The sequence below is a fragment of the Pseudonaja textilis genome, chromosome 16, assembly GCF_049901715.1.
Source record: "Pseudonaja textilis isolate UNSWEBS1 chromosome 16, rPseTex1.2, whole genome shotgun sequence".
Classification (NCBI taxonomy): domain Eukaryota; kingdom Metazoa; phylum Chordata; class Lepidosauria; order Squamata; family Elapidae; genus Pseudonaja; species Pseudonaja textilis.
The window spans coordinates 300,751-312,683 of record NC_142005.1 but is presented as its reverse complement, the minus strand read 5'-3'; the positions used below and the strand labels follow the sequence as shown (position 1 = coordinate 312,683).

General features: G+C 45.5%; 1 protein-coding gene and 1 pseudogene across 2 annotated transcripts; both read left to right on the top strand.

Annotated features, from left to right (window-relative positions):
• The first annotated feature begins 566 nt into the window (after positions 1–566).
• On the top strand, positions 567–4,901 carry LOC113450574 (uncharacterized). Its single transcript, XM_026721809.2, has 2 exons — positions 567–727; positions 2,764–4,901. Exon 2 carries the CDS (start codon positions 2,794–2,796, stop codon positions 4,522–4,524), a length of 1,731 nt encoding a protein of 576 aa, XP_026577594.1. The 5' UTR covers positions 567–727; positions 2,764–2,793; the 3' UTR covers positions 4,525–4,901.
• A 740-nt stretch (positions 4,902–5,641) lies between these two features.
• On the top strand, positions 5,642–11,355 carry LOC113450581 (uncharacterized; annotated as a pseudogene). The gene is made up of 4 exons (XR_015739667.1): positions 5,642–6,183; positions 10,008–10,234; positions 10,664–10,788; positions 11,181–11,355. The product of XR_015739667.1 is annotated as an uncharacterized LOC113450581 (transcript).
• The last annotated feature ends 578 nt before the right edge of the window (positions 11,356–11,933 follow it).

Here is an 11,933-nt window from a genome sequence, read left to right as displayed (position 1 = left end):
CTTTCCGGTTAAATCATTGGCTGCGCTCCTTGCTCTCCTTCCCCCCTCCTCTGCCCAATGAGGACATTTTGGGCGGAATTTATGTTAATGTACAGGCCGCTAAGACTAGCGGACTTCAACTCCCAGAATTCCTCAGTCAGCATGGCGGGCTGAGGAATTCTGGGAGCTGAAGTCCACAAGTCTTAAAGTGGCCAAGGTTGGAGACCTGCCTTTATTTTTATTTGTTATTTTGAAGAACTACACGCCTCCACCCCTCTCCGTCGCCCTGAGAATGAACGCGGGCGGGCCCCTTTGGTTTACTGCCCCCTCCCCGCCCACGGAGCTATGTTGACGTCATCAGAGGACTGGGAGGGGCCGGTCCACCCAAGCACAAACTGTGGGAACCGATACGAGTGAGTGCGCATGCGCTCATCTGGCCCTCCCTTCCTCCCTCCCTCCTTTCTTGCATTTCAAGGCGTGTTCCGGGAAAGACGCTGGGCGGCTTTAACGACTTGCGGACTTCAACTCCCAGAATTCCTCAGCCGGCAGGTTGCTGTTAGTGGCCCGTCTCCAGCAAGGCTGAGGAATTCTGGGAGTTGAAGTCCGCAAGTCGTTAAAAGTCGCCCAGGTTGGAGACCCAAAGGGGAAAAAAAGATGCTCTCGGGGATGGTGCGTTGCGAGTGAGCGGCTTGAGTGTCCGCCTTTCTGCTCGGCTTTTGTTTCTTCCCGGGGGATCGGCGTCCTGAAGGTACGTTGATCTCGAGCCACGATTGCCTGCATTCCCACAACACGTTAAACCCAGTGGCTGAATTGCCCCTTTTTCTGCAGGGGGAATCAATCAATCAGAATAGAGTTTGGAAGGTACCTTGGAGATCTTCTAGTCCAACCCCTTGCTCAAGCAGGAAACCCTATACCGTTTCAGACAGGTGACTGTCCAGTCTCTTTTTAAAATCCTCCTCCGTTGTCAGTTGATGATCCCATCCGGGGTTTATGCACACAGACTTCCAAGAAACAAAGATAAACGCTCTTCTTTAAAAACAAACAAACTAGCCTTTTATCTAATCCACCAAACGGGATTTGCAAAACAACCTGAACCATAAAAGCTTTTTGGGTGATCTCGATTGTGCAGAGCCACAGAGAGAGAGAGAGAGAGAGAGGTGGAAATGGCTGGGCTTTCAGGTTAAAAGGAAGAAACTTTTGAGAATCCATGTGCGTCTTCTTCATTTAATGACCCCATAATCCCTTGCAGGGTGGAGTCTGGGCAACCAAATGGAGCTAGCAGAGAGTTTGAGTGGCCGGATGCCTTTCCTGTCACCAATGCGGAGTTGGTTCAGCAGATATATTCTCAATGTGCCCAGAGAGAGAAATATCTGCCATAGAGCAGGGGTGGCCAAACTCATAATTTTAAATCCCGCAGACCATTCATATGAATTTTGACTGACGGTGGCTTGCTGACGGTGGGAAAGTCGGTCCCATATTCTGGTGTTGTGTTCCTGCACAGCCTGGATTAATTGCTTTAGGGTGGGTGTGCTTTGAGGGGGGGACATTTCTCTGCAGACCACCAAAATTTTCTCACAGACCATCAATGATCCGCGGCCCACCGGTTGGCAACCTCTGCCGTGGAGCAGGGGTCGCCAACCTTTTGGACCTCAGGGACCACCAAACTCATAATTTTAGATCCCTGGGACCATGGACTGGTTTTGTGGGTGTGGCCTAATTTGTGGGAGTGGCTTGGTGGTCATGTGACTGGCTGGGCATGGCTTGTATGTAAATATAAATATTTATATCAATATTGAATTTTTTATAAAAAAAGTGACTTTTACCCAAAATCAGGCAAAGCAGGCAGGCAGATTGAGTTGCTCACAGAATCAGATTCATTCAGAGATCTATCTATTTGCCATTGTCTACTCAGTCTGTCACATAAAATTTGCTTGCAAGCAAACTCATAAAATATGCTAGCAAGCAAACTCACAAAATAACCTCACAACACACCATGCATGTAAATATTGAATTTTTTATTTAAAAAAAGAGCAACTTTTACCCCAAATCAGGCAAAACAGGCAGATTGAGTTGCTCACAGAATCATTCAGTGATCTATCTATCTGCCATCGGCTAGCTCGGTCTCTCAAATTTGCTTGCCGTGAGTCTGCACTGAATTTGCTTGCAAGTAAACTTTCAGTCCTAAGGGAGGTTCCGCTATGCTGAGCCGAAGATCTAAGGACTGGCTAGAAAGCAAGAAATCCAACCATTTCCTGCTTCCTAGCTAATCTAAATCTCCCGGCACAGCAGAACAGATGATGGTCGGAAAAAGGAAAAATAGAAATTTAGCAGGCAAGTTTATCGGATAAGGAGTGAGTGGGCGGGGAGAGTTCCCGCAGGCCATGTGGGTGGCGCAGCCTTGTGTTTCTGCGCAGCCTGGATTAATTGCTTTGTGGGGGTGCTCTGGGGGTGAGATTTCTCTGCGGCCCATCAAAATTTTCTCGTGGCCCACCGGTTGGCCACCACTGCTGTAGAGGATATAACTCACAGCCTCCTGATTGTGAGGTGAGAGCGGCACCTCTGGGCCACTGCACCACTCCTTGTGCCCATTTTTACACTGACCTAGTGAAATGTACAAGTAATCCTCGACAACTGTGGCTGCTCCATCACTGGAGGTTTTTAAAAATAGACTGGACAGCCAGTAAGCGGTTGGATTACAAGACCTCTCAGATCTCTTCCAGCCTTATGGTTCTATATCGTGTTCCTTCCGAGCTTGAACCTGTCTCTATGCTTTGTTTCCCGCAGGATTCCGAGGTGTATCTGGAAGATAAAATCATGTCCAAAAGAAAATGTCTGTTTACTGAGAAGACCAGGCGCAACTATCCTGATTTTCGCAAAGGTAGAGATGACTATGAAGCAGAGTGTTTGGTCTGCAAACCTGGCACCTTTGTGTCAGTCGCACATAAAGGTCCTGGGGACCTGGAGTATCACATGTCCTCTGATAAACACAAGAAAGCACTCAAAGCATACAAGCGAAACAAAGCAATAACACGGGACCGTTGGTGCGCAAAAACAGACTTTTTTGTGGATCCAGACAGTGAAACAGAGGATGCTGTTACTGCAAGTGAGAGCAATTTGGCATTCCACACTGTCACGAATCACAACACTGACAAATCGGTGGATGATCATTCTGACTTGCTGAGACAGTTATTTTCTGAGGCAGACCTAGCTCAGAAATTTTCCAAGGTTCAAACCAAAAGAGAAGGTAATGAACGTTGTGTACTTGCTCCACATATAGACATGGTTGACCTGGAAGAACACGGCATCCCTTTCTGCGGGGTGGCCATAGATGACAGCAGCCATAGGGCCATGAAAATGGTCCCGGTACTCATCCAGTATTACGACTACAGGAACGGCGGCTTGAAGACCAAACTCCTGGACCTTCAGGAAACGGCCACTGAGACGGATGTTTCAGATTCTCTTGTCAAAGCTCTTAAGAAACACAGATTGCTTCAGAAGTGCGTGGCGTTCGCGGGGGACAACTGCAACACCATGTTTGGTGAACTTCGGCAAGATGAAGAGGCGAGGACTGTGTTTGCCCAGCTGAAGAAATCCCTCCAGAGGGAGACGTTGATCGGGGTGTACTGCCCTGCCCACATTTTGCACAACTGCATCCACCACGGAGCAGACGCCCTCGAGGTGGACGTTGAGAACATCATCCTAAAGATCTACCAGTACTTTCACATCTACACGGTCCGGGCGGAATCCCTGCAAGAATACTGCGAGTTTGTGGAGGTGGAGTACAAGCGGCTGCTCTCCCACAGCAAGACTCGATGGCTGTCCTTGTTCCCGGGCATCACGAAGTTGCTCCAGATGCACTCGGCCCTGAAGTCCTTCTTCTTGGGCCAGAGCAACCCGCCCGCCGTGCTCAAGAGCTTCTTTGAGCACGAGTTCAGCGAGCTCTACCTTTGGCACATGCACTCGCTGATGAACGCCTTCCATTTGCACATCGAAGAGATGGAGCGGGAAAATAACTCCCTCGTGGAGGTGATGAAGACGCTGGACTCTGTGCACACCATCCTGCTGGACCGAAGAGCCCAGAACTTCATGTCCCTGACGGTGAAGGGGATGCTTGCAGACAAGCGCAAGGAGGGGCTGGAGGAAGGATGTGACGCCTTCTCCGATGCGGTGCGTCGCCTCTACAGTCATTGCATAGATTACCTGGAGATGTGGATGTCATCTCTGCAAGAGTTTTCCTGCTTCGCGTGGATGGCCCTGAGTGACACACCCAGCTGGAGTGACGTGGAAGCATGTATAACATACTTACGTGAGAAGGGTCTGGAAATTGACAGTATGGAGTGCTTCATTCAGTTCAACAATATGAAAAAATTCATGGAAGCTTCCAGAGATGAAGAGGAGTTCCAACATCTGCTTTCACATGAAAAATGGACTAAATATTTTCTGAATATCAAAGCTGCTGAATGCTATTCAGAACTGTTAAAAATTGTGCAGTTCTTCTTTGCAATTCCCTCCCACGGTCTAAATACTGAGGGCTTCTTATATTAGATGCAACTGCTGTAGACTCCGGTGCAAAGTTGCCTGAACGATCTATGGCGCTACAAGAAAATTTTAGAGAACCTGTTGGAAAAATAGCTGTCCCCTTTTTGATTTGCTCTAATGAGAAATACACATGTATCTAGTGAGAAGAAACAGAGAAAGATTGGGGTAGTTTTTTATTTTTAGCTGACAAGTATTTGGGAATTTGTAAATGCTATATCATGTGACATATTTTAAAAAATTAATTGATGTATATTTTTGTTTAGCCTGTTCCTGCTGTGATGTCTTGGGCCCCACACCAAGTTTCTGTTAGCTGCTATGGAGTCCTTTTGTATTTTTTGCTATACAGGCAGAATAAAAGGTTTGAATGAATGTATTACGCATAATTTAAAGCACAAAATTGTAAAGATTGAAGATGCTTTGTAGGCCGAGATTGTTGGATGATAGGATTGTTACCGAAATGTATATGTAAATTATACAAATATTACAGACAAAACATGCAAATTATTTTGCAAATGTCTTCTTTTTGGGGGGACATTGCAAGTGTGAGTTTGTTACACTCCCAAAAAACAAAATCTATTAGTTTTTATTTCATGAGAGGATGTATTGTGTCCTGAGCAAAACACACTAAACAAGATGGACAAATTCCTGATTTGCTAATTTGTTATTAAACAAAATCTGAAAAACTCAACTTTTTACATTTGGTAAAATGTTCAGTTAAGATTGTAGTCTTTCAGTCCTAAACTAGGGTTTTTTCGCCTTGCAATTTCTCCCCACACTAATTTCCTTCGTGTGTTTCACATCCACTCACATTTTCGCGCCTTTTTCTGACACGCGAGTTTCTCTTCAGGCCTTTTTCTCCCTCGCACCCACAAGCCTCGCTTGGGGACCGTGGGAAACAGGCCCAGTCCCGCCACTCGGGGCAGGAAGGGCGGTAAGAAGAGGGCTGCGGCTCGGGGACTGGGGGAACAGAGTCATTCCGCGGCCGACAGTGCAGGGAAGGGGAACCTTGGCCCTTTTGTGACTTGTGGACTTCAACTCCCAGAATTCGTCAAGCAGCCATGCTCTTTTTCTAGGCGGGGAGGAAAGCGCATGCGCTCAGGAATTCTAGGCGTTGAAGTTCACAAGTCATAAAAAAGCCATGGTTTACCCCTGGTTTACGGGCCCGGTGCCGACCCAGAAAAAGCGTATCTTCCCGAAAAGCCCTTCCCAGATGCTACGGACGAGGGAAGAGCAAACACCTCCGTCCTTCCCCACTGCCGGGCGCTCAGGGGAAGAAGCCGTCCTCGCTGTTACCTTTGTGTCCGTTCTGCGCGTGCGCGCCGCCTACCGATGCCTACCCCGCGCACAAGTCGGTGGAACGGGGCGGAGACTGACTGCGCAAAGGGCGGAGCGAACGGCAGACGGGCTCGAGAAACCCGCTCCTAGTGTTCTGAGAACCAATCCACGGGCGGGCCTCTTTCCGCCCGGAGCGAGGCTTCCGGAGGCCGCGCGACCATTTTGTTCGTGGTCTCTTCCGTCCCCGCCCACGTCGCGGAAGTGGGAGGCGGAGCTCGCGCCTGGCGGAGGGATACCACTCTCGAGAGGAGTCCAACGACGCAGCGGAACATCACATCGGCAAAGTCCAGAGCGGTTTCTGGAGGCTGCAATGGAGCCGTGGGGAAGTCAGTGCGCATGCGCTAGGCGCTTCCCTCGTGCTTTCTGGGCGTGTTTTGGGGCAGGGATTTGGAAATGAATGCATGTAGTCCTCGACTTATAACCGCTATTGAGCCCAACATTTCGGTTGCTAAGTGCAACGTTGGTTAAGTGCATTTTGCAGCCATGATTTTACAGCCTTTCTTGCCCAAGTTGTTAAGTGAATGTGGCTTCCCCATTGAGTTTCCTTGTCAAAAGGTTGCAATAGGAGATCACCTAACCCCTGCCACCGTCCTAAGTAATTCTTTTGATCACGTGACCCTGGGGAGGCTGCAACGGCCGTAAGTGCGAAAAACGGTCAAGTCCTGTGATCAAAATTCAAGACGCCTGGCAACTGATTCATATTTATGACGGTTGCAGCGTCCCGGGGTTGCGAGATTCCTTTTTGCGACCTGACAAGCAAAGTCAATGGGGAAAGTCAGATTCACTTAACAACGGTGCCACTAACTTAACTGCAGTGATTCACTTAACAATGGTGGCAAGAGAAATCATACAAGGGGGCAAAAGGAGGTCAAGAACATGTTTCACTTCCTTATCCTGGATGTTTCATCAGTTGTATTGGAGATGGAAGGAGGGTTATGGAGAAGTTGGTGCTTTCCGTATGACGTTTTCAGTAAGAAAGTGTAGAAAGTTAGCACTCAACCCTCTTAGAAGAATGAAATATTTTGAGAAATATTTTAAAAAGGCAGAATATTATATTTCTCTAAATGAGAAATGGAGAAACATGGTTTTTTGGGGGGAGGCAAGAAACAGACTCAGTCTTTCTTAATAGCCCCAAAGATACTGTTGGAAGCTACCTTATAATAATAATAATAATAATCTTTATTGTCATATATACAACGAAATTGACTTTGCTTCTGCTGGTGCTATCCATAACAAAAATACAATACAACATGAATAATATAATAATAAATGTATAATAATAATAAATTATTAGTAATAGTAATAAACATGAATAATAATAAACATGGATAATACCGTAATAATAATAAAAGCAGATTTGATAATCCATTTAAGACAGGATTAAAAAAAACCCAATGAAGCCAGCATCTAAGATTAATTACATTTGTTAAACAAGATTTAAAAACCCCAAATCATTGCCTGCCTTTGCAAGACAAACTAATTAAAATCAAATAACACAAACTTGATAACTTTAAGAGTTGTGGACTTCAACTCCCAGAATTCTTCCTCCTTCAGTCATGTTAGCTCAGGAGTTCTGGGAGTTGAAGTCCACAGATCTTAAAGCTGCCAAGTTTGAAAACCCTTGTGAGAGATGATAGAGAGATGATAGATACATACATACATAGATGATAGATTGATAAATAGGTAAATAGCTACAAAGAGAGAGAGAGAGGGAGGGAGAGAGAAGTGATAGACCAGGAATCTTCAAACTTGACAGCTTTAAGACTTGTGGACTTCAACTCCCAGAATTCTTCTTCCTCCAGTCATGTTAGCTCAGGAATTCTGGGAGTTGAAGTCCACAAGTCTTAAACTTGCCAAGTTTGATGATCCGTAACAAAATACACAAAACAAGCCTCTAAATTACAAAGTGCTGTAGAACAAACTATAAAAATCCATGTGCTCATCAAACCAGGTAGTCAGCTCCCCAGAATCACAGGTGCTTGGTGGTCCTGTCCACCATTAAACCATCTTTCCAATCAGCCTCCAGGTTTCCAGTGATAATAATTCATAATTCCTCTGTAGAACTAGATCAGCAGCTCCTTGGGCAGTTTGAGCTTCCTGAGTTGGCGCAGAAATAACATTCTTTGTTGTGTTTTTTTGATGATGTTTTTGATGTTAGGTGTCCATCTTAGGTCATGTGATATAGTAGAATCTAGAAATTTGAAGGTCTCTACTGTTGATGCTGTGTTGTCTAGTATTGTAAGAGGTGGTAGTATGGGAAGGTTTCTTCTAAAGTCTACCACCATTTCTACAGTTTTGAGTGTGTTCAGTTCCAGATAGTTCCAGTTAAACCACAGGGCAAGTTGTGTAACCTCCTGTCTGTATGCAGATTCATCGTTGTCTCGAATGAGACCAATCACTGTTGTGTCATCAGCAAACTTCAGTATTTTAACAGATGGAATGATAATTTATGATAATATATTACTCACTAATGATAAATAATTGTAAAAATTAATTAATCATTTAGTAAGATCAGTTAATCAATTAAACAGAGTTATATTGGGAAAAATTAGGGCAGGAAGAGAATAATGGGAGGAAGAGAAGAAAATTTGGTTGGATGGTCCTGGGGGGTATAGGAAGAGGGCATATATTAGGTTGGAAGTATAGATTAAAGTCTTTGGGCAGAAGGTTAATCTTCACTCGTTACTTCAGATCATCAGCTAGCAATCTTAGGGATTAGGTCTGTCTTCTCACGGATCTCCTTGTCTTTGGTCAGCGATCTTAGAAATTAGGCTACTGCATGAATTAGCAGGGCTGCGCTCTGAGATCAGGACTCCGATGTGGGATTTGACAATCACAGACGATCGATGATGTAGGCAGCCTTTAGAACTTTAGAACCCGCCTCACAGAAATGGTGGTGATGAAGGAGTTGCTCTTCCCTCAAAATGGCCGACGGACCCATTCTGGCCTTCTGCAGCTTTTGTCCCTTATGTGGGAAGCCACCAAGTCTCCCTTTGGGCAGGGGTGGCCCCAAAGTCATAAAAATAAAATAATAAAATAAAAATTCTCTGAGACTGGAAAAAGTGCAAAGAAGAGCAATTAAGATGCCTGGAGACTAAAACATATAAAGAACTGTTGCAGGATTTGGGTTTGTTTGGCCAGTCTAGAGAAAATGTTGAGGTATTTCCCGTTAGGAGAATGAGTGCACTCAGGGAAATGTAGTAAGAGTGGTGTTGAATAGCACACAACCACCATACAGATACACTGAATAGTAAAATGTAGGTTTTACTTCCAGTAAACGGGTAAACAAAGTCCAACAAACAGTCCAAATCATACACGGTTAAAGCAGGTAGTATTCAACACAATCAGTCCAGGGATAATCCAAAAACGAAGTCCAGTATCATAAACAAAGTTCAGTAAATGGAGTTTCCTAACAGTTTGCAAGACTCACAGCAATTCCAGCAGACCAACGATCAGGCAAAAGGCAATAAGGAAATGCAAGAAGAGAACAAACCAGGTTTCTGGCTCCATCTTATGGCCGTGTAGTTCTCCTCCTTGAGCAGCGGGTTGGACTAGAAGACCTCCAAGATCCTTTCCAGATCTATTCTGATTAATTTCATTAGCCTGCATCTTGTCATGCTTTTCAAGAGTAGCTTTTCCTCCTCTCCTTTTCTTTTCCTTCCTGGAACAACCAACCAACCAACCAACCAACCAGAATAGAGCTGGAAGGGAACTTGGAGGTCTTCTAGTCCAACCCCCTGCTCACTACTGTGAATTACTATAAACACTATCATGGATTATTTTAAGCACTACCATGGATGATTGTAAACCATGCAAAACGGTTAGTCTAATCTCAGCTAAGGCAGCAAATGGGGCGGAATGGGTTTAAATGCTGGGTGTGTTTGCTATCTCAGGTTAGATCAGCTGATCAGCTGGTCAAGTGGATCAGCTGTTCTTATCTTCCAATTATTGACTTAATAATTCGTTCACTTGATATATGGGCAAATAACGATGGGCAAATAAGGTGCAGATAATGATCTGCAAACATTCCCATGATTTGCTGCCATTCCGGGCTATATCTGTCAGCACCATGCCAGGTTTGGTTCAGTGCGAGTGTTGGGGTTGCCTGCTTGCTCAGCTTGTGCTCCTGCCAGCCTCTCTCTCTCTCTCACCAGCCCCATGGCGCACTCCCAGCTGCCTTGCCCTCTCTTCCTCCTCTGCTCCTTCGTGATGCTGCCCTCGGTGCTGCTGCAGGAGGTGCCAATGCCTGGGGGTCCTATTCCTGTACCCGTCACAACTGAGGAGGTCAAAAAAGCTGCCGCCTTCGCTGGAACAATTCAACAAGCGCAGCAATAATGCCAACTATTTCAAGGAGCTGCGTATTGTGAAGGCACGATCCCAGGTATGTGTGTGAGAGACAATCGGGGTAGGTGGACAGCCTCTGTGGGGTCCTTTGGTATACTCTGAGCTTGATTGTTTTCTTGAAGATGTTTCATTACCAAGCTAGGTAACATCATCAATGCACTGATGGATATTCCAAAGTTTTGGGGAAAGGGTTTTGGAGGGGAAATGGGGAGGGGGTGGCACTGGAGGCATTTAGGGGTGGGTGTTGCAGGGAAGGACTCTATTGTGTCTTGAGCAAATTGTGAGCTGAAAGGACATAACTATTTGGTACAGAAATATTTCCTGCCGAGCTGATTTTCTTGCTCTCAAGCTATATAATACTTCTGAGGTTGCCATTGATGAAATTAAGCATGGTTCAGAACTTATGCATTATGACTATTTTTGCTGTGATTACCTAATCATTGTGGTACCTATTTTTAAAATCCAGGTGGTTGCAGGATGGAAATACTATCTTATGGTGGAAGTGGGGCAAACGGTGTGTGGAAAGAGCAGTGGGCCACTGTCATTCAGCGATATCCAGAAATGTGATCCCTTCTCCGGGATCAGCAGGAGGTGAGTTTAGATGCCTAATTCTGATTATATTTTTGCAGCTGGGTTGATGAAGTCGGCCTTGTCTCAGCTTAGCAGCCACTTCTCTAAACCAGATTTCAATGCATATCATAGATGGTTTCTATTCATAGAGCATAATAAAACAAAGAAATGTGAAGACAAATTATAACAATGAATATTATGAGTTTCAGCGTGGATAGTGGAGAGCCCCTCACCTAGAGCATCTCACAGCATCATAACTGGGTAATTTCTTTCCCTAGGTATTTGTAGGTATTTCCCAGCTGACAATCTGCACGAAATTAAATGCGCGAAATCATAAACAACTTTTTGGTATATTATCTTTTTTTCTATCTTAAGCACTGACTCTCTGGGTTTCTCTCTTTTTTCTCTTCCAGAAACTAACCTGTAACTTTGACATCTGGTCCCGTCCTTGGCTGTTAAGCATGAGCTGTTCCAGATTACTGGATGGCTGAGGTGGACCTCGTGTGCCGAGACCAACATGGGCAAATGATCCTAAGTGTGTCCAGCTGCCAAGGAACCCCTTGGGTGCAGCTTGGTTTCTTCCAAACAAGATCCCATGTATAGCCATTCGCAAATCGTGAATGAAATGGTTTGTTGACATCCAAATTCACCTTTTCTGACTTTCTGAAATTGTTCCATGACATACATGGGGGCCTTTTCTTGCTCCTCAATTCCATCCTCACCTTCGAGAAGGCAAAAATCAATATTCTGTTAATTCCGTTAGTCTTAATAAAGCTGTCATCATGAGAGCTCCGGCGTGTGTTCCTTTCTTGTCCAAATCCCATCCAACCTTCGTATTTTCACACCCACAGCACAATGCTATAATGGCTTGTTCAAGAAAGCCTCTCCCTAGAAAGACTTTGCTTTGTCCAGCTGTGGGAAATAGGGGTCTGCCGTGGGCTTTTGCTTTGCCCTTCCATGTGTCATGGCTGCCTTCAGTGGTGGTGTTATGGCCCTGGTGGAAACTGACTCTGAGGGAGAGGAGGAACAACCAACAGGGAGTGGAAATGTGTCTCTGGAGGTTGTGGAGGAGGCTGGGGAAGGGCAGAGGCTGGCTGGGCAGTCAGAGGAGGACTCAGGCCTGTCCCTTCTCCACCCTAGGGCATGCAGGGAGGAACAGAGAAGGG